General features: G+C 37.1%; 1 protein-coding gene across 1 annotated transcript in view; it reads right to left on the bottom strand.

Moving 5' to 3' along the window:
* LOC142337801 (clathrin heavy chain 1-like) overlaps window positions 1-23,638 on the bottom strand; it is a 64,024-nt gene that overhangs the window by 16,299 nt on the left and 24,087 nt on the right. The window contains exons 11-21 of the mRNA XM_075387323.1: window positions 20,939-21,296; window positions 20,373-20,518; window positions 19,918-20,170; window positions 19,491-19,614; window positions 18,752-18,909; window positions 18,328-18,492; window positions 15,640-15,754; window positions 13,635-13,795; window positions 13,105-13,254; window positions 12,585-12,776; window positions 12,052-12,273 (exon numbers count right to left, since the gene is read on the bottom strand). Of these exons, the coding sequence (XP_075243438.1) occupies window positions 12,052-12,273; window positions 12,585-12,776; window positions 13,105-13,254; window positions 13,635-13,795; window positions 15,640-15,754; window positions 18,328-18,492; window positions 18,752-18,909; window positions 19,491-19,614; window positions 19,918-20,170; window positions 20,373-20,518; window positions 20,939-21,296 (2,044 nt within the window). The remainder of the gene's footprint in view (window positions 1-12,051; window positions 12,274-12,584; window positions 12,777-13,104; window positions 13,255-13,634; window positions 13,796-15,639; window positions 15,755-18,327; window positions 18,493-18,751; window positions 18,910-19,490; window positions 19,615-19,917; window positions 20,171-20,372; window positions 20,519-20,938; window positions 21,297-23,638) is intronic.

Here is a 23,638-nt window from a genome sequence, read left to right as displayed (position 1 = left end):
GAAAGAGATGGCAAATATGACTTGACTTAAAATATGACTTATAAAATTTTACTTTATCAAAATAAACCGGCATACAACATGTCAACTGCTGCAGATGAGCATTCATTATGGACAGATTGTCGTTCAGCACAGATCTAGACAAACATTAAAAAACAAGCCTTTAGCAGTTTTTACCTTTTTAGGTTAATACTACATGATTTAAAGGGTATGCCTGAAGTGGACGGATATCAATGACAAAACGGACCCTAATTAGTACCCAGATTATGTTAATCCTTCTCCCGTTTAGACAATGTATCATCTTTCAAATAGACATGTATGTGTCGCGACACCACCTCTTTATTCACCTCTATGGAACAACTTCAAAGCCGGCAAATACGTGTGCAATAACTGAAGGTCAAAATTCTACTTCTACTCCAACTGTCATTATATGGCATATCTACTTTAGATATACTATATAATAGCAGATTTCCATATCAATTAATCATTATAAATAATCCGGGTTTTTTTCAAAAGAAAAATCAGTAACAACGCAACCAAAAGTTCTACAACAAGAAATTTTAATCTCGGCCAATTATTTTCACAATACCAAAAAAGCTCAGCTATCCACTCAAGTTGTCAAGCAAAAAACCCTGCGACTATCCTGCAGCCATTCGATAGAAAGTCCACTATTTGTAAGCCAAGAGCACTACACAGTCCACCATTTGTAAGCCAAGAGCATTACACAACGAAAACATGGTCAACATTACTAGGGCGATCCATTCTCTATCCTGAGAACAATAAACATCTTAGCATTATATAACAGCAAAAAATACGTGAAATTCCAAGAAATACGATAATAATACGAATGTTTCAAAAATCCAAATCCCAAAAAAGCCAAAGGACATCAATTGGATAAACCCGGATGTTTCCACCAAGGGAACAACTAACGTCGGACAAGTTACTCTCGAACGACAGATAGATATTACAACCGATTTTGGGACCTTTTTCGTTTGCCCCCAAGCTTGGTGGGTGCATATTATTTGCACCCCTGACGTTTGCATATTGATTTACCATGAAAGGGCACGTGCTCTGTAACTGGCGTTGCATAACGCATTAGGGGGGGGGGGGGGGGTGGATTTAGCACAAACGCAAACGAACCCGATATATTTTAGCGACACACTTAATTTCTAAAGGAGATCAATTTAGGTCACCCAAAAATCAAGCTTGAAAATTCAATCCAGAAAAGAAATCGAAAGAAAAGAATAGAACAAAAGAGTCAAGCAAAAATTTTGCATATAAAAGACGTTTACAATAATTGCTTCAAACTTCGTTTGAGAGCAATTAAAAAATCGGAAAGAATTCTTCGCGTTGAATTTGCGTGTCAGACACGCAAACACAATCATGGACAGGAAGACACACACACACACAACTTAGGTGTGCTAGCTTTTAAGAAATGCATATTGTTCATATATATATTTTTCCTATTAACTTACTTAACTTTAACAGTATGATTAAACAAGTATAAATAGATGGTGCAAAAATGAGAGCGGGCCCTAGCAGAAAAGATCCATTTTACAATAATAGCCACAAAACAGACAAGTGAAACCATTCATAACAGCAACCAAATACTTGGAACAAATGGAGCTTACGAGAGTATCTTTCGAGTTTTTTTTTCACTTTTACCTGTGACAAGATTTTCGAACAATTTCATCCACTTAAACAGTTCTTAGTCCTTCTTTTAATAGAGGGTCTCCTGAGATAGGCGAACTCCTTGAAGTGATTTATTTTTCTTATTTTTTTAAAATAAAAACGGGAAATGTAAAGGTAATTTTACAGTGAGACTAGGTCACATATGAAAATTAGGCGCGATTGACTTTAAAAAAACGTCAGATGAATTGCTCTCGAACTGAAGGTGGGGGCAGCTTAATTTGAAGGTGGGTGTAGCTACGAAAAGTTTTATGCGCGAAAAAATCCGAACTAACAGGGGTTCGAATCACTGACCTCCAGGTTGGCACAATTACATCTAAACCACTCAGTCACATTGCCTTTGATTTTCTTTAGCTCACAATCGCTTTTACCAACGAAATTTATTTCAGAACGCGAGCAACTTAGATCTCTCAAAACATTAGAGATAAAGTTTTAAAAAGTCACTCTAGCAGTCACAATGTTCTAGAACAAAAGCGCAAAACAGTCAAGCGAAAATTTTGCATAGAAAAGGCACGTTTACAAAAACTGCTTCAAACGTTGTTCGAGAGCAATTAATTACGCCAAGAGAAGTGAGACATGATGTCACGTACATGCAAATCGACTGTCTGAGAGGTAAACGTCAAACATAACCGACTAACGTCGGGCGAATTGCTCTCAAACGACCGGCGAGCGGTTGGCTTCGTCAACAGCTAGCCACGGTTTAGTGACCTCAGGGCACTAGATCTTTATCCCGTTTCTGAAGACGAAAGTTAAATGGGTCAGAGGAAAAATCGGCCAAGCGATAAATTGCATAAAAAACAAACAGGGTAATAAATTTGCTACAAATTGCTTTTGAGTGCATCCTAAAAAGTGCCTGTCAGATAAGTTATGATAAAAAACATTTCAACTGTAACTCATTGATATTGAGGATCAGAGATGATGACATTACGCAAAGATAACATTACGCAAGACATTAATATCTTAAGAGCCAATTCATTGTCTCAAGTGACTATCCGGTATCCCTGTTTCAAGCCAGAAATAGTTTCACAGGCTCAAAGATCAATACACTTGGAACATACAAATTTTCCAAAAATTTGAAAAGTTTAAATTTTATCCAAAAATTACTAACACTGGAGTCATCAAAAAAAGTTGATCACCATCCCATTAACTCCAGAAACTATGCATCAGCTTATTATCAAACCGGGGAGGAGGTTCGAGGGCATAAGTTGCCGGAAAAATATCAAAAACATGAAAAATTGCCAATATTATTTAAAAAAGGCTTAAACTCGTGATATTAAAATCTTGAAGAATATTCCATTACATCACCAAACTATGCAGTAATATATTATCAAACCCTAGAGGAAGTTCCGTGGCACTTGAGGCTAGAAAAACATAAGAAATTTAAAAAACTTTAAAAAAATTGCAAGTTTTATAAAAAAAATTGCAACAACTTGTGATATTAAAAAGATGAAAATTAATCCATGACTAACAAAAATTTTCCAGTAACTTATTATCAAACCCTTACGAAGGCTTTCTGACCTTTGAGGTTCAAAAAAATCTGAATAATTAGTATAAATGTCCAAAAATTGGAAAAAAAATGGCTAAAAGTATCAAAAATATGCCAAAATTCGAGATGTTAAAATCTTGCAAGACATTCCATTTATTGTAAAAACTATTCAGTAACCCATTTTCAAACCCTAGAGGAAGTTCCGTGGCACTTGAGGCTAGAAAAACATAAGAAATTTAAAAAACTTTAAAAAAATTGGAAGTTTTATAAAAAAAAATTGCAACATTTTGTGATATTAAAAAGATGAAAATTAATCCATGACTAACAAAAATTTTCCAGTAACTTATTATCAAACCCTTACGAAGGCTTTCTGACCTTTGAGGTTCAAAAAAATCTGAATAATTAGTATAAATGTCCAAAAATTGGAAAAAAAAATGGCTAAAAGTATCAAAAATATGCTAAAATTCGAGATGTTAAAATCTTGCAAGACATTCCATTTATTGTAAAAACTATTCAGTAACCCATTTTCAAACCCTAGAGGAAGTTCCTTGGCTCTTGAGGCTGAAAAAATCTAAAAAACTACAAAGTTTCAAAAAAAAACTTGAAAAAGCAAGTTTTATCAAAAGATTGCTAAAATTTGTGACATTAAGAAGTTCAAAAACAATTCCATTGCCAATAAAAATTTGTCAGTAACTTATTATCATCCCCCTTAAGATGTTTTCTGGCCCCTGGGTCTAGAAAGACCTGAATAAGGAAAACAAATGTCAAAAAAATTGAAAAAAATTGCACGTTTTGTCAAAAAATTGCTTAAAATTCGTGATGTTAAAAATGTTGAAACCTTTCAATTACCACTAGAAACAACGCAGTAACCTGATATCAAAACCTAGAGGAGGTTCTTTGACACCTAGGGCTGATAAAAGACAAAAAATGTCAAAAATTTTCAAAAAGCTTGAAAAAAATTGCAAAAAAGAATAAATTTGCGTTTTTAGCAAGCGGTTGATCGTCAGTAGCTAGCCACGGAGGGGAGGGAGGGGGGGGGGGGGGGGGGGTAGAACCGGGGGCAGATTGGGGGCGGGGCCACACTGGGGTGGGGGGCAACAGCGCGGTGCGGGGGGTGCGGCAATAGGGGGGGGGGGGTCAACAGTGGGGGTGTCTTCAACCTCTAAGAACCGCCCTTCACACCATAAGTATAAGTATAAGTCTGCAAAACAGTTTCATCTGAAACAGACCTGAAAGGCTCTAAGAGCGCTTAATGCCCGCTGGGCGCTACCTGTTTATCCCGTTTTTGAGGACGAAAAGTCAAAAGCGTCAGACGAAAAATCGGTCAAGCGAAAATCGCATAAAAAAGACCGACAGGACTAATATAATTGCTACAAACTTCGTCTGAGAGCAATTAATAAAATGACAAGTGATAGTCATATTGATGTAGACAATGACGAATTGAAACAAAAACATACCGGATTGCCGGAAAAACCCATTATCGATCCCAATAACCCAGAATAGGATTGCCAAAACAGAAGGAATGGAAAAATATAATTGATGTACAAAAAATTCAGAGTTTTTTAAAGCAGAAGCAAAAACCACAAAAAGTGAACATTCTTGTGAAAGCAGTTTTCCAATAAAATCTCAAAATTCTTAATAATGTCTTCAGACTCATTTTTGCATGGTCAAAACTTTTTCAGAACTCAACAGAAAAAAAGCTACCGATTGACTCGCCATTTTAAAAAACTATAAAACAAAAAATTTACATTTGAATTTGAAATTAAGACACTAATTTGCGCAAACAAGACAATTTCTTGTCACAGCTACAAACCAGCAAACCTGCAGGCTACAATAAAATTTCGCGTTATATACGAGCCAAACAGAGGGCCGAAACTAATCCAAATCCGGGGAAAAATCAAAATTACAAGGCGCAGAAAATCTTAGAAAAAAATGTATAGCTTAAAAAGTTTTGTTGCCCCCTTAAATTAAAAAATTGAAAAAGAACAAAAAGTAGCAGCAACTTTAAAAACTGGTAAAAATAATTAAAATGTAGCTGGAATAATTAATATCCTCAAAAACTCTTCTGGGTCATTAAAAATTATCCATTGAAATTTAAGCCTGAAAAAGTTTCATTTGTCCCTAAAACTACGTAAAGCCTGTAAAACTTTTCCAAATTTTAAAAACTTTAAAAATAGGCAGAAAATTATGGTACTGATGACATCCAGATCTTCAAAATCAGTCCTGCGCGGTAAAAATCAAGTTGACCGAATCAAGTTGCAGCTTCAGTTAGATTCAAAAATTATACTTCAACTCAACCTCTAAACTAAAAGCTAATAAGCTTATTACCAATGGTAGCTAAGAAACACTAATAAACTTTGATAACCTAATTCAAAAGGATTTAATGACAGGGCTTTAGCGGTTCATCCCGTTTCTTTTGATTTCGCTCTTTTGACATTGACCGTATTGACTAAATTACGTAAATTAATGCTTGAAAAAAATTACAATCCATTCAGTTAAAATAGTGAGTGAGAGAGTCAGAAGTCAAACGTGAAAATTGTGACTTATGTAAAACGAAAAACGTGATCAAAAGGTAAAGCGAATTAAACGGAGAGCGCAAAAATAGAAGCCGTTGAGAGGCTGACGGTGGCTACTTAACATAACCTACTAACGTGGGGCGAGTTGCACTCAAAAGACAGGCCAGCGGTTGGTTTAGATAGTACTAGCTAGGGCATAGAGGTAATAGTATAGGGGGTTAAGCAATGGGCTGATTGGGGGTCAAACTTCTAAGACAAAGCACCACCCTCTCACACCCCGGAATTGTCTCTACAAAACAGTTTCCGTGAAACCAACTCTTAGAGACTAACAATAATCTATGAGCTACTCGTCCACTTCATTCCCTCCAAGCGCTACCTGTTAATCCCGTTTAAAATTAAATGAGAAAAACCACAGGACTATATAAATGCTCAAACTTAGTTTGAGAGCAATTAAAAACAAAACATACCCAGCAAATTGCCGGAAAATAGCCGCCGTTGAGCCGCTTGACCCGCATTGGGATTGAAGCAGAAGAAAAAATTAAAAGTAGAAATCGTCAGAAAGTGTCAAAGTGTTCTCATTTGGTTTGCAAATTTTGCATGTTAGTTTACATTCTAAAATTACACACAATTCAACTTCTATGCTGAACGCCATTAAGCGTAATATTAATGCTAGAGATCGCTTTAATGAGCTTTGATAACCTAATACACTGACTTAATGACCACGCTTTATAAGTTTATCCTGTTTCTTTTGATTTCGCTCTTTTCACATTGACCTTGACCACTAAATTAGGTAACTCAATGCGTAAAAAATTAAAGTCCATTCAGTTGAACTAGTGAGTGAGGTAAGTCAGAAGTCAAACGTGAAAATGTAAAACGAAAAACGTGATCAAAAGGTAAAGCGAAATGAAACAGCAGGACCAGCGCTAAAGAATTGACTGAACTAAAAAAACATGAAGATTATTTTACAGCAAAGACAATCTAAGAGAGTCAACAAAGCCCCTGACCCCATATGCGCAAAAACGAATAACCCCAAAAACATATAGACAATTGCTTTTTCCAAGACTTAGTGCTTTAAAACCCCCTAAAAATTACTGATAAAATGACTCCATGCGTCCAAAGCATTGAGTACGCTTCATGAGTAATCTTGTGGCAATCATTGGCAGACAAGGCAAAAAAGAGGTAAATCTACGGAAATTTGGCAGAAATCAAACTTTGGAAACCAGCGCAAACCAAGAGAACCTCATAACTACAACCCAAAACCTTAAGCAAATCATATCACAAAACTTTAAAAGTGAAAAAATACTTTTCGCGGGGACTAAAATTACAAGACACTAGAATGTCAACAATCATTAATTATTGTTCTTAAGACTAAGTGAAAATATCACAACAAACATTTCAGAAAAAAAATCACTTTTATCTTCCAAAAAGCAGGTGTCATAATCTTAAAAACGATTGCTGTGAACTCAAGCTACTAATCAGATTCACCTATTACTCAGTAGCAACCGATAACAACTGATTTTAATGAGATTAAGTGATGAATCAGTAATGAATATAACAAAAACTAATGAACCTCAAAAAATCAAAAAAAATTAAAGAAAAGCGCAAAAGTCAAGGAAGAAACAATTCAATCGTGAAACGATTAATTCAGGCATCCTTAGCAACCGATGAGACTTGTCTTTAAGAAGACTAAATAAATTAAGCAACAAAAACTCGCAAAACCTCAAAAATTCGATAACATTTCCTGAGATGAATGAAAGTCAAAGTCACACAAATAATTACTTTTGAACTGAAACAATTAAATCGATTAAAATCATTGATATTATTTTAAACCTATCAGACCCGTCCTTAAGCAGATGAAACGATAAGACAACAAAAGGTACAAATATTCTCAAAACGAAAAAAAATATAAAATTAAATATAACCCTCTAACGTCGGGCGAATTGCTCTCAAACGACTGGGGAGCGGTTGGCTTTATCAGTAGCTAGCCACGTTTTAGTGAGGCTAGCTTTAGCTTGATTGAAGTCCGTGAGGTGAGCGGAACGGTGGGGTGTTCACCGGGGGGCTGATGGGGGCAAGTGGGGAGGGGGGTTGGGTGCAAGGGGGCCTTACGGTCTGAAAGATGTGCAGGGGTGGGGATTGGTGGGGACGGGTGAAGTGAAATGCGGCTGTGGGCGGGGGCGTTGTGGAGGGGGTCAACCTCTAAGAACCGCCCTTCACGCCATAAGTATACGTCTGCAAAAGTTTCTGTGAACCGCAGACTTGGAGACTAAGGAGCTGAAAGGCTCTAAGAGCACTTAATTCCGCTGAGCGCTACCTGTTTATCCTGTTTTTGAGAAAAAAAAAGCAAATGGGTCACAAAAAATCGGTCAAGCGAAAAACCGCACAAAGAAGACGGACAGGATTGACATAATTGATACAAACTTTGTTCGAGAGCATCTAAATATGTGAGCAATTAGTGTCAAAGTCCTCAAAACCACTGGCCGTAAACTCAACCACCTAATTAGTTTCATTTATGCCTCATTAGCAACCAATGATACTTTCATTATTAATACTAGGTAACAAAGATAAAAAAAGTGCAAACATCGAAGTTTTAATAACATTTTAGGACAACAAATTGTGTAGAATTGAAAAAGCATTAGCTGCCCGTCAAAGAGTTCAATCAATTTCAAATAGGAAGCATTAGGGTACATATGTATTAATATCATTCAAGTGAAGAAGCAATGAAAACAGCGGTCAAATTGCCGCACATGAAAAAAAATCGCTTACAAAACCTAAAACTTATTCAAATATCAACTTCTCACTCTACTTTAAACATAATTAGACAAAAAATCACATTCCAAAACCTACTCGTTTTTTGTCTACCTTTGCTACTCCAGTGTGATTAAAATCTAAGCGTTAATAAAAACGGCGGATATGAATAAAAGACAAGGTTTTAAAAACTATCAGCGAAAAAGATTTTGATACTGGTGAAAGTTGGCGTGCACACGAAACATAGCCGGCAGATTGTCGAAAAATAGCGGCCGTTGACGCGCTTGATGCATATCAGCATTGAAACAGAAAAAAAAGATAAATTGATCAATTTTTTGTGAAAATGTGTTTTGATAACCTAATTCTTATTAACCGGGCTTTATCCCGTCTCTTTCGATTTTGATCTTCTGACATTGACAGAATTCAGCACATTGCGTAATGGAATGCGTGAAAAAAATTAAAATCCATTCCGTTGAAACAGTGAGTGAACTAAATCAGAAGTCAAACGTGAAAACCGTGACTTATGTAAAACGCAAAACAGGAACAAAAAGTAAGGCAAATTAAAAAAAGGAAAGGCCCTAAATAATAGCCGTTGAGAGGCTGAAGTGGGCTATTAAAACGGAAAAGGCACAATAGCAAAACATAGCCGGCAGATTGCCGGAATAGCTGTGAAAAAATGGACTTGCGTGCCGTATGATAAAGATAGAAACAGATACAGATATAAGTTGAAAAAGTTATCGACGCCGCTCAAAAAGCTAGGTAAAAAAATTAAACGATAAATTAATAAAGCTTGTTAAAATTCATTACACAGAAGCCTTTTCATAAGGGACCCTTAATACACATTAGTTCCTTTGATCTTAAAGTAATTCAAAATAAACTTAAAAGCGCAAAAGTCATTTTATTGAGTGAGGTAAGTCACTTATGATCAAAACCTAATCACGCAAATAACCTAAAAACTTTCGCTAAAGCGAGTGAGAAATGACGTCACGCGCGCAAATTCCGTTAGAGAGAGGAAAAAATCATTCAGAAAATTTGACTTTTCAGCTTTGAGGTGTGAACAAATGTAAAACGAAAAAAGAGCGTCAGACGACGAAACAAAAAAAAACATAGCAGGACAAGTCCTGCTGTACAATTCAAAGAATTTTCATTGACTAAACAGAAAGATAGACCTAGAACGGACTATGAATGGATTGGGAAAACCATTTAGAAAAAAATCCTATCAAAAATTGAAAAAAAAACAGTAAAAATCAAAGTGAAACTGCCGCATGTGAACAAAAAACCACTAGCAAGAAAGCAAATTTTTGTTCAAACACCGTTTTCTCACTCCACTTTAAATTTAGAGCGAAAAAAATTCACGCCGCAAAACCACTCGCTTTTTCGCTCCACTTCCTGTTTCGGCGTGACCAAAATCACTACTCCAATTTGACTTCAAAAATCATGAAAATGTGTGAACAGATCTTGAAAAAAACATAGCCGGCAGAATTCCGGAAACGATAGGAAGTGGAAATCCACTTAAATGCCATCCAACTCCTCATCAGAAAAAAAACGTGTCTCCAATGATTTACGATTCTCTTGAAATAAAACCATAAAACAAAAATAAAAAAATCCAATCTATAAAATATGATAAAAAATCTGATCAAATTCTGTCATAAATTGATACCCCAAAAAACCATCTCTGCTACAATTACATCATTAATACAACTAGTAACTATTAAAACCACTTATGAGTTTTTTTAAAAATACTTAAAGCCAAATCAAGAAAAAATAAGCTCTTACAAACCACTTTGACTAAAATACTGGAAAAAGTTAATACATTTTTTAATATTACAAAAGCACACAAGTCTAAATTAAAATTCTTTTCAGCAATAGGGTACCCAGATGCTCGCAAAACAATAAACAAGTCAAAGTAGGTTAAGAAACTTGTCTAAAGAACAGAAAAAACCAAAAAACTGCAAAAAATTGAGAAAATTAGTTCCAATTTTCGACATTTTTTGTCATAATTCTCAACAAAAAACCATTTATATCCACAAAACTGTAACCACGTGTTAACTTAAAATTGCTCAAGTAATAGGGACATCTTCAATACCCATTTGAGGCAGTAAAACAAAACAATAGTAAAAAAAAATCGTTAAAAATTAGCCCAAAAATCAGCAAAATACATCCGAATTAGCATAAAATTCATATAAATTTTCAGAAACCTTCAAACCACTACCATACCAAACCCAGCCTAAAATTAAAAGCAAATCTCTTAAACAAAAAAATGAAAAAAACTGCTTTGAAATGCCGCATGTGAACAAAAAATTTCGCTCGCTTTCAGAATTTTTTGCACACCTCAATTTCTCGCTCTCTAGAAAACAGAGATATGAACAAAAAACCACTCTCTTTTCGCTCCACTCTTCATTTTGTTCAGCAACAAAATCACTCCAAATTTGTTCACGTGTTTCATTTCCCGCTTCAAAATTCACTCCAATAAAATTGATTAAAAAAAAGGACTTCTCCAATACTCCTCTTCGAGTCGTAAAAAGACAGCGCCCCAATACAATTCAAATTGTTTGAATTGTAAAAAACAAGAGCACCGCAATATAGCTCCGCTCAGCTTACAGCTTCGCAGCTATAAAAAGACATTTTGTATAGCATAATACCCATACAAACTATGACCGACCTATAAAATCAACAAATTAACAACTAAAAAAATGACAAAAACAAGGAAATATTCAAAAACAGCAGAAACAGACCTTTTCAGCTTGAATTAAGGTTATTTGAGCATATCAAGCAGTCTGAGCATATCAAGCACCTAAAACGCTACTAAAGGTTACTAAGGTTTTCTATTGCAACCTAATACCCGGATTGAAGAAAATAGTAGCGCAATAATAGCCTGGCGAGAAGATGAGGGCGGCTAATCACAACAAAACCGATTTCGGCGCATTTTTATTTGACTTTAAGCAGTAAACTGCAGCTAGTTGCGTACAAAAAATGTTCAGAACAAAAGCGGAAACACCGTCAAGCAAAACCTTTGCATAAAAAATAACAGCACGTTGACAATAATTGCTTCAAACTTCGTTTCGAGAGTAATTAATAATATAGAAATAAACACATCTCGAGAACGTACAGGGCAGAAGAAAAATGAAAAACGGTTAAGAGAAAAATTTCGCATATAAAGCGCTCCTGTAAAGAAGCTTCAAACTTCGTTCAAGAGCAACTAAATCAATTCACTTCCAAAGAATTCTTATCAACCGACAGAGAGCTTTTTAGATTCCAGCCTAAGTAACCGGGTTGAATGCACTGTGGCTTTAGTAGAGCCACCAAAGAAGGATCTGAAATTTATAATTGATCGAGGGTTGACTTGAATTGAATGCCGAAACTGACTTTGAGAATTGGGTCTTGATATTGGCAAAATGCGTGGTTATAAGCGCAGCGGGGTTAACAGCTTAAAATTGAGAATGAACTCGTCTAGGTCAGAAACAAATTAAGAAGTCAAGCCCAACGAATCGTGTAAAAGACTAATAGAACCGGCCCTAAATGATCGATTTCGCCTGAGAGAAATGTTACACTGTGTAACACCATTCGATCATTCTATTTTTTGAAACTTTCATTGATATAGAATCAGTATCTGACCTTGAACAGCATGTCCTTCTTGCACAGTTCTACACTTTGCAACCATCGGTTGTTGCCCTTGTAGAGGTAGGCTGAGATCCTTCTGAACTCGACCAGTTCGTGCTTCTCCAATCTCAAGGCGAGGCTGATGTTGTCAAAATTATCAAAGTTGTCAATAGATGTGCGAAGACTGTTGTAGTCCTCCTGCTCTATCAGAATATCGTTCACTGCTTCGTTGATAGCCTTAAAAAGAAACAGCATGGAATTAATTTCTCATTACTATGGCGAGCTTATGTATCTTTTGAACTCTTGAATAATCAAAACAATCGTTATAATAAGATTCGAACTTACTTGATAACCTCGTAAGAATTAACTTAAATCGTAAAAATCAAAATTTTTTAAATATACATCAAACCAAAGACCTTATCATTAATTTTACAAGCTTCAAAAAAACTCGAAAATATTCTGGGAACAAAATTATTTACCGTATCTTTCATTAGCATTGATTACTGGCCCGTGATTAAAATGACTTCTTTCTGCATTAAACCATGTACCTTATTGTTCTGATTCTGTACACTCTTGAGGTATGGCATCACAAGAGGCATTTGGTTGGCCTTCCTGAAGAAACTGACTGCCCTCGTGTGGTCCAGTCTGGGCACCAGCACTTGCAACAGATCATTCAACAGCATCGGCTTGTAGTCCAGGTAAAACTGGATAGACTTATAGTACAGCTCAATATTCGCCACCTACAACAAAGAATTAGCATTAGTACCCTGAAATAAAACCTTCAGCAGCACACAACAACTTACGAAAAAATTCCAGCAAACAACTAATGAACGCTACCGTTTTTACAGCAACCACCAACGTTTCCTTGCCAGTTTTTAAAAAGTCCAGGGTCAAAAATAAGCCGTATTTTTTCAACATATTTTCATACTATCGTACATTTTCAATAATGTTTATTTAAATTTGTCACTTTACGAGTCAAAGGTAGCCAGCTGTAGGTGTAGTATTTAACAAGATAAGAATGTTTAGCCTGTTATCTGTGATACCCTGAGATACAGCTATGTGGCATACCTTAGTGACAATGTCCTTGAACAGGGACTCTTTCCATGAGACAGTCGGGTGCTTCATCATGGACACGATGGCATTGTCGTACTCCTCGTACTTGTCATACAGGAACACTAGCTCAGCCCACAAGTGCGCCTCTTCTGCTGCCCTCAGCACCTACACAAACCAACATTCTCATTTTAGATTGAAATTTGTGTTCATTGGCATTAAGCGATGGTCACGCGCGAAAGATTAACCGAAAGGACGGTTAAATTTTTAATTGAAATGAGACCTTACAGACGGCTCTAATCCAAGTTGCGGATTGTATCAACTTTCCATGTTAACTTTTTCCGAACAATAAAAACTACGCGGCACCAAAAGAAACGTTCAAATTTTGAAGTAGTTCAACTCTACTTACTTACCCTTTGAACTGCATTGACCAGATATTAAAATAAATTAAAATTTTGTACGAAACTTTCATAGGATCAAATCAATCACAACGTGAGGATAAATGCGAAAAAATCTAGTTTTAAATGGAAATGAAATTGCCTATCTACCTTGGGAATGTTGACTCTGGACCAGAAGAGTTCCAGATGTTCTCGCATCTTGCTAGGCTTGAACTTGGAGTAGAGGATTGCTAACTCAGTGAACATTCCCATGTGCGCCCTCTCCAGACCAAGGGCTGCCTCTAGTAGAGTTATGAGCTGCTCAAAGTAGCCTAGTGCAAACAAAGTAGTCGTTAACAAAAATTATGCATTATCATGTACCATACTTTAAAATTTATCTCCAGGCATATCCAAACTTTCAAATACTCAATCGACTTAATGACCAAAGATAATAACAAAATAATCAAAAATTGAGCCAAAGTAAGAATCGGACTATTTGCAATTTTTTTCCCCGGAAACAGTGATAATCATCTGATCTGTGAGCAGATCCCATATTAAAGCAGACACAATGCCGGAAAACAGCCGCCGTTGATTCCAATAAGCATGATTGGGATTGAAAAAATAGATATTGAAAAAAAAGGATTTTCGTACAAAAATATTTTTAAGTCCGATTTATGTTGATGACATTTCGTAGTTGAACATACTTCTGTTTCGTAGAGAGAGGCTACAGGGGCTACTATTAATACCAATAAGGAACGACGTTCAAATAGCGGGCATCTAAAATTGGGCTTTATGGGATTATACTGTTTCTATTTCTGACTTCAATTTTTTATAGTGAGTCTGTTCAATTTGAATTGTTTTGTTGAGCAACTGATGTTCATTCTCACTTTTAGCAGAATGAGAGAAGAGAGAAACTAGCCTAGAGAAGTCAAAAAGATTTCACGCAAAATGTTGAAAAAGCAGCAAATGACGTAAAGTGAAACATTTTTTTGTTCGACGAAGTAAAACATAGCAGGACAATTCCTGACGTACAATTCAAAGAATTTTTATTGACTAAACAAAAAACTAGACTTAGAACGGACTAATGGATTGGAAAAACAGTTTAGGAAAAAATCCAATCCAAAAAATCGAAAAAAAACAGTAAAAATCAATGTGAAATTGCCGCATGTGAACACAAAACCACTAGCGGGAAAGCGAACTTTTGTTCAAACACCGTTTTCTTACTCTACCTTAAAATTAGAGCAGAAAAATTCACGCCGCATAGCCACTCGCTTTTTCGCTATTTCCCGTTTCGGCGTGACCAAAATCACTACTCAAATTTGACTTCAAAAACCATGAAAATGTGTGAACAGATAATAAAAAAAAGACAGCGCCCCAATACAATTCAAATTCTTGTGAAAATTCTTGTAAAAATTCTTTGAATTGTAAAAAATAGGAGCGCTATAATAACCGGCTGAGAAGATGAGGGCGGCTATTAAAAAAATCTTTTTTATACATTTTTCTAAAATTTTTTGAGAACAATTCTTTTCAGAAATCAAATGCACTGTACTAGGAAAAAACTGGACAATAAAAACCTGGTTTGTAAGCAATTCTGGGGGTAACTGCCAAAAGCCGGGACAATCTCTCAACTGTTATTCAACTTCTTATCCACTTCCATAGTTTTACGACCAAAAGCTGGTCCTCTTAGCTTTGCAAATTCATAAAATCGGAACAAATTCGATAACAAAGACCACCATTATTTCGTTGATAAACGACACTGACAAAATTTTATCGGAATTCAAACAGCCATGATACAGCCAGTTATACAAACGCTCCAATTGAGGGGAGGGGAGAGAGAGGTGAACTCAGTTGCGGATGCGGGTAGCAGATTAAATTTCTCAATAACAGCAATTTAGGTCAAGCAAAATCAAGAAGTCAAGCAAGAAACAGACACTCAAGAAATGAACTTGAAAGAATGCTCTAGAAGAAAACAATAAAGCACAAATTTTGCATAAAAAGACAAGTTTCCAATAATTGCTGTAAACTTCATTAGAGAACAATCAATAATCAAGCGAAAAATAGAATTTAAAACACCAACTTGTTTTGATAGCAACTTAAATTCTTTTCCAGCTCGAGTGGTATACGAAGAGACCATTGTTTGCGTACATTGACCGTAAATGAGGATGATTGTACTCACCTCTGTCCTGATAGAAGTTGATGAGTTCCTCTAACTCGTCCGCGTGCACAACTATGTGAAGCCCACACATCTGTGCCAGTCTGAACTCTTGTCCTTCCACGCATGCAAAGCACACCTGCAATCACATCACATTGTTTTTCATGAATAAAATCTTCGATATCATCAGCTAGGGAAAATATGACCACTTTCTAACCGTCATTTATATCCAGTTATCTGTAATGATTTTGAGAATACTAACAATCAGAACCTTGTGTATCTCCTTTACAAAATCCATGCGAACATTAAACGTACCCAGCAGATCGCCAAAAAACAGCCGCCATTGATTCCCATAAAACGAATTGGAATTGGGATCGAAACAGAAAATTGATTGTGAACGCAAAACAACGATTGGGCACACTATACTGTGGAAGCCTTATTAAGTGCCAAAAACTTCTCTAGTTCCCATGACCTTAAGAAAAACCGCAATAAAAAAGACAGAAAACAGACCGACTAACATCAGAAAAATTCCTTTCGAATGACAGAAGGGGCAATTTATTTCAGGGGCTGTAGCCTAGATAATTTTTTTTTATGGGTGGGAAAACATCAGCCAAAGGTAGGGGGTTCAAACCCTGACCTCCTGAGACCGATTCCCTCACATCGACTGGCGTACTAACCCTTCGGCTATCAGCCTTGTCAACGTCGCTCGGTGCAAAAGCAATCGGTGCAAAAACGGTCAAGCAAAAAAGCGTCCTCAAAACGGGTGAAAAAATCAAAACATAACCAACTAACGTCGGGCTCTCAAACGACCGGCGAGCGGCTGGCTTTGTCAGTAGCTAGCCAGTCACGGTCTAGTAAGGCGCTTTAGCTTAATTGAAGGGGCGTGAGGTGAGCTCAGCGGGCGGGGGGCAATAATGAGGGGGTATTGGCGGGAGGGGGGTCTTAGGGTGCACGGGCCCTTACGGCCTGAGCGATATGCAGGTGTAGGGATTGGAGGTGGGCTGGTGTGGGGGGCGGGGGTGAGGGGTTCACTTAAGAATCGTTCGATTCAGTTTCTTGTTACTTTTCAATGCCACCATTTTTGGATACCTTGAAAATAACGCTCCGCCTAACAAATGGCTTGTCAAAAAAGTCATACTGGTACAAATTTCCTGGCCACCATTTGAAGGCACAAAATATAACCGAATGACGCCGGGCGAATTGCTCTCAAACGACCGGAGAGCATTTGGCTTCGTCAGTGGCTAGCTACGGTTTAGAGAGGCTAGCTTTAATTAAAGGAACGTGCGGTAAAAGCGCAGCGGTGCGAGGGCAGCGCAGGACGTGCAGTTAGCGCAGGCCGTAAAGGCCAGCGCTACCCGCACGTCCTGCGCTGCCCTCCCACCGCTGCGCTTACTGCAGTGGTGGGGGGGGGGGTGAGGGGACTCTAAGAACGGACTAATATAATTGCTACAAACTTCGTTTGAGAGCAATTGAAAACTCGAAACTATATTAAAACTCATTCGAAATATCAAAACATACCCGGCAGATTGCCGGAAAATAGCCGCCGTTGATTCCAATAAGCATGATTGGGATTGAACGAATAGAATATATTGAAAAAAAAAAGATTTTTGTACAAAAATATTTTTTAAGTCCGATTTATTTTGATGGCATTTCGTAGTTGAACATACTTCTGTTTCTTAGAGAGAGGCTACAGGGGCTACTATCAACACCAATAAGCATTAGAGGTGGTAACTAAGACTTATAGGAACGACGTTCAAATAGCGGGCATCTAAAATTGGGCTTTATGGGTTTATCCCGTTTCTATTTCTTACTTCAATTTTTTATACCGACTCTGTTCTTTTTGAATTGCTTTGCTTAGCAACTGATGTTCAAATTAACTTTAGCAGAATGAGAGAAGAGAGAAACTAGCCTAGAGAAGTCAAAAAGATTTCACGCAAAATGTCGAAAAAGCGGCAAAATGGTAAAGCGAAAAAAAGCTTGACGAAGTAAAAAAAAATACGAGCGCAATAATAGCCGGCTAAGATGAGGGCGGCTATTAAACACTTTTCATACTATTTCAAAAGACTGAATATGACAACCAAAACCTATTGGAACTTTTTAAGCAAAGGACCTAAGTTAAAACAAAAAAACCGCTTGACAAAGCCGCAAGTGAACAATAAAAACCGTGCGCTTGGAAAACTTAGAAAAATTAATTCACACCTCAATTTTTCACTCTCTCCAAAAAAGCCATATGAACAAAGATGCATTCTCTTTTCGCTCCACTCTTCAATTTTGTTCAACAGTCAACCCGCTCAAAATTTTTTCAGGCGTTTCATTTTCTGCTTCAAAATTCACTCCAATAGAATTGATTCTCCGATACTCGTCTTCGAGTAGTAAAAATAGGCCCGCTATAATAGTCGGCTAAGATGAGGGTGGCTATTAATTATGCATTCAATCTTACTTCCGATCACATATTTTTAGTTTAAAAATTATCCTCCGTTCTTTTTGTGCCAATTAAATGGTGTACCAATAAAATGCTAACCGGATAAAGCAGCATTGCCATATCTAAGAGAAGATCAATTTCATCTTGAATTTCTCTACAGGGTTGTTATTTTTCAGTTTATCGCAAATTTAGTATTTTCATTTGACTATGCAAACCTTTTTAATCAAGTAATTATTTGCAAGCATTCATTTTTGAGAAAATTCAAACACTGGAATCGAATCATAGCATACCTCTTTCCATGTTCTGGTAGAGTTTGCTTTTCTGGCCCCGTCCACGGCAGCCTGGTACTCTCCCAAGTGGACGAGAGTGGAGGCCAATCTGGCAAAATTGGAGATGTTATTGAAGAGAAGTTTGGCCGCTTCGTACAGCCCATCGTCGAAGCATCGATCGCCGACCTAACGGAAGAGGAAAATCTTACACATAAAAGATTTCTAGGCACGAATTGTCGCGAAGAACCACCAGCTTCAAAATTTGCACGTCAAGCAGTTGAGTTAAACGCATACGGCATTTTTACATAAATAAAAGCTCTCGAAGCTCATTGTGAAGGAATATCAGCACAACATCTTGATGTTCAAGAATCGGTACAACGGTGAAATTAACCCAAGTTTAACGTTTAGCTTGTTAAAAATGATCTGTTGGTAATTTCCAACATACCTGTTGAATGGAGGCGTGATTGGGACTTGCTAGGAACTCTTCTAGCTCTGCGAGTCTGTCTGTCTTGGCATACGCGTAGATCAACTCAGTCTCTATCGCTGGTTCCTTCGCTTTCTTCCTCGCCATCGACAGATACTTGACCAGTTCTTCGTACATGCCTGAAAATAACATTCAAATACACCATAGAACCCAACGAACAGAATTCATTCAGAATCTGTAAATGTTCCCCTTTGGTGATACTTTGGGCATTATTACGGCATTTAATATTTGTTATGTCCTGCCCTGCCTCATATTAGGCCATACAAACCATTATCAGCAAAAATAAGCATTAATTTGTTCACATAGGCTGATGAAAATAGAAATTTTGTTGTGACTTTCACAATTGCGAACGTCTTCAGGTATGAAAGATTTTATTTCTTATTATTTTCGTTCTGTCGTCAACAATGAAATACGTAGAGAGCCATCATAATCAGGATTGTTTTCAGCCACGAAGTGAGATACCGAGCACCCAAAGAAGTAATTTGGATGCGTTATGGCTCGTAGAACTCAAATTCATGTTCTGTAATATAGGATTAATCGGGGAGAAATTTTAAGGCGGTGAAACTGATTGGGTGAAAAGTCGTGAAAAACAGACTTTACTATTACAAAGTGTTTTATTTTTTCAAATTTCAAATGTCACATTTTTTGACATACAATAGGACAATAAACAGATAGATGTAACTCTTGCTAGCTAGCTAACCATTAGTCTGTGCAGCTTGAATGACTCCCAAGTAGTTGGTGGGATCCTGTGCCTTGATGTAGCTGTCCACTGCCTCTTTCATCAGCCCATCTCTCAACTGAGCACCTCCCAACAGACTCCACACCTGCAAACAGCAAGTACTACATTCACATCTGTATGTGCATCTGCAGAACAATATTCACCAGTTCAAAATAATGCACTTTTATGTGAAGGTCACAATAAAATATTTGACCGATACCTTCCCACAATAGAAGGAATGTAAATTGAGCAATTCCCCTGCGATTTGACTAATCTAAGATCTCTCGTTAACATGCTTTAACATTTAAGGTCAGAGCTTAGATTGAATGAAGTGAGTTAGTTTTCCTATGCAGAATCAAAGAGATTAGCTCCGAAATTCTCCAGACTCGGTTAACTGAACGAATCTTACCTCAGGAATATTGAACTTTTCTGCGTACTCATAAGCTCTGTCCAAATTCTTCACATTGTCAATGAGAACAGAGATGGCTCTTGCATACTGGTGGTTCTTGTTGAAGATCACAATGGCCTCCTCGAACAATTCATTGTCGATTGCGATGTTTGCAATGTCTGGAGCATCGTAGTTGTCCAGTCTGTTGATGTACTCCATCACTTTGGTGCGGTCAGCTTTGATTGCCGTCAGAATCAACAGGTTCTGTAGATTCCTGAAAGAAAAAGTGATTTATAATTTGACGCTTTACAACGCTATCTTTTGCTGTTAGTGCACGAAAAGGTTTTAGTGTGCTCATTACGAAAGGCAAAGAGTAAAAGATCTCTTAAGCTTCTCAACAAGCAACCTGTGAGCTTAGCTTAATGCTTAACGTCCTGATAGAGCCAAAGTTCCTTCAAAAGATATGTTGTGTTTACTTGTGGTCAGAGAAGGTGGAAGATTCTAGAACGATCTTTTCGAGCAACTCGATCAGTTCAGTGGGCAGATCGGCAGTCATGAAAGCCTTCACGGTCACTGTGATGTCATCTGGGTCCTTCGTCTCAGAGAGGGCTGTCTGCACCACCTACACATCACCCAAAGACCGATTAGAGCAGAAAATAGTCATTTTTCATTTTTTGACAACCAAGCAGTCTTGAAAATCACGTCAAGACTCGATGTAGACAAGCTTATATAAAGGTCTCATGCTGCATCATCCTGCCTCAAAATTTTCGAAGAGCTAGATTCTAACAAAACCAATTTCCTGGAAATAGAGAACGACGCTTTTTTCAATAAACGTCAAGAAGCTTGACAATCGACCAGATGTTGAGATGAAGTGTTTGCTCAACGAAAGTAAGCGGAAGTTCATAATGATCTTCTATAGGTTTTTATAATAGTACCCATATTTTTACATGCTACGCATCCGAGCGTTCTTTGAACCGATAAAATGATTACATCTCTGAAATAAATACGAACTTTTTTGCGTCATGGCAGAACTATTGCGTACCTGGTCAATTAACTGTCTCCTGTACTGATTGTCCTCGGCCAACACCTGTGCCCACAAATCAGCATCTCTCCTCCTCACCAAGTACCGTGCCTCACTCTTGAACAAGGAATTCTCATTGCACACTTTGATCAGCTCCTGGTCACAAAACCCTCGCTCATAAGCCACACAAGCTAGATGCGGGTTCCGTTTCTCGCAGTATTTACCAATAACCAGACTGTCGTAGAATTGGTTCTCCCGCAGGAATCGCTCGGCATTGTTGCTGCTATCGATGTAGATCTTAGCCAGAGCATTATGGGTCGCTGGTTCATCGATGCCTTCGTGGACTCGGGTTTCCAGCCAAGGCAAGAGCAGCTTCAATCTAATTGAAACAACACTTCTATTTCATGAACGATCACATATTTTTAACAAAGCAAAGCATAAATTACATCAACTAAATCGGAGCCTGTTTAGGATACAGAAGACGTAAATACAAAACGAGCCAGCAAACTTGAGAACATTTTCAGTGGTTTTCCTAATTTCGTTTAAATGTAGAGACTTTATAGAATAGTTTATGAAAAAAAATCATCATTTTCAAAACAAAAATATGTCCGAAATTATCACCAACAATTGATAAGACTCGGACACAGAAATCCAACTTGTAAAACTGTACAACTTTTATCAGTCATTTGATAAACTCGTTCAACAAGAACATACATTTTTGACGCACAAACGGAATTAGATCAAAAATTGCGCGACCCTAGGTATCTTAATTAAATTCAACACCTTGACCACCGCCACCACCACCACCCCAAAACCATTAACCATATTACTGGTATCTGAAGGGTACACATGAAAGGATTCATCAGTCAACTATGATAATTATGCTAATAAAGATGAACTAAAAATTAGGGTGGTTAAGTATAGGGAGTGAAAAACGAGGTGTTGACGAGACCAGATAGATAAGCTTCACCCATTTAATTAACAAAAATGAACAAAAAATGAAGTAGAACTCACTTTGCTCTATAACATTACGAAATTGTCAAAAGTAAAAGAAAAAGCAGTTTGTCTCTGAAAACATTTTACTACTTGAACATAAACCGACTAACGTCGGATAAATTGCTCCAGAACTACAGGCAGGGGCAATTTAATTTAAGGGTGTAGCTTAGAAATTTGGAAAAACTCGGACCTTATAGAGGGTCACGCCCGAGACCTCCAGGGAAGCAGTCAGACATCTTAATCACTAAGCTACAACGGCTAACAGAATCAACCAGTAAAAACAATCGGTTTTATATTAGCACAAACTTTATTTCGGAACGGGAGCAATTGAAATAACTGAAGAATTGAAGCGTGAAAAAGGCACTTGAGAAGTCACAAAATGTTCTGGAACAAAAGCGCAAAAACGAGGAACCAAAAATTTTGCATAAAAAGAGCAACACGTTTACAATAAATGCTCCAAACTTCGTTCCAGAGAATTTAATAATACGATTAATATGCTATCTGAAAATAAATAATTTATAAAACCACCCAACTTTAAAAACGAATGTTCTTGGGATCAATGATATTTCCTAGAAAATTTTGCACACGTTAGGGCGTTCAAAGTATGCAAGACGCCTTCCGATATCGTCAACCTGTCTCTCAGTTAAGAGGTTGCGACTCATTTGTGGGATGTTACATGCTCAACTGTTTTTTTTTTCGTTCAGTCACTTTTGGGGTATATATATTTGACCTACTAGGACATGAGTGCATCAGGAAGCCTGTCGAGCGTGGATTAGATATAATTTTTCGAAATTTGTCTTTAGAAAAGTTATTGGGGTTTAATTTTAAAAATCCGGCATGCGAATTGGAACTAATTTGTTCACTTTTCCGTACGTTTCTCCAACGTTCAATAACTTTTGTAAACCATGACAAAAATTTTTAGGAATAGTGTTATTGGTGTTACCTTTGAAGATAGAAGAGGGCAGGTTAGTTGTGCGGTCCGACTATTTCCGTTGAAATTTTTGCCGTATCTTTGAAATAGTTTCATGACAAATTGGATCAACTCAATTTTTTCTTAACACGTTCAGTCAATTCTCCAACAAAACGGCCCCAAAACCTCCGTTTTAATTTTCGTACACTAAAACGAGGGCTATTTGTGCTTTCACTTCATGGCAGTGTTCTGGAAAAGATTTTTTCAAACTAAAATCCAAATTTATCCAAAACTCATCTTTCATGTATCATATTTTTTTCTAAATGGGAAACATATTTATCTGCGTGGCTCTCAATCTTTAGTTCAGCTGCTGGTCAGATCAAGGGGTTTCACGTTTCTTCTTTGGATTGCGCTACTTTCTTTTATATTGCCTATGCATGAATGTCAGAAATTGCCGCTTTCACACGTTTTCGGTTTTTAAAGATAAATTTTTATACAGGAGACAATTTAAATTCGCCTAGCGCACTTCTTTTCTCTTGCTGTTTTCGCAAGTGCTTCATAGGTAAGAAGAAGTGTTCAAATAGTGCATAGACGCTATTATTTGGACCATTACCAGGGCAGCTACAGATATTTTTTACTCACAAACTAAGTATTTTAAAGATTTTCCAATAACTGAAAACTTTCAGTTTTCCCTTTAATTGATGTTCGTTTGTAGTCTTTTCAACCCAAATCTCATTAGAACACATATACACCAAACTAACCAATAAAAGGTTTTCACTAAAAACTATGGTTTTTAAAGGTTTTGACACTGCTTT

Source organism: Convolutriloba macropyga, chromosome 4 (assembly GCF_964194025.1).
Source record: "Convolutriloba macropyga chromosome 4, txConMacr16.3, whole genome shotgun sequence".
NCBI lineage: Eukaryota > Metazoa > Xenacoelomorpha > Acoela > Convolutidae > Convolutriloba > Convolutriloba macropyga.
The sequence above is the reverse complement of the archived record's forward strand: the minus strand, read 5'-3'. Positions and strand labels throughout refer to the sequence as shown.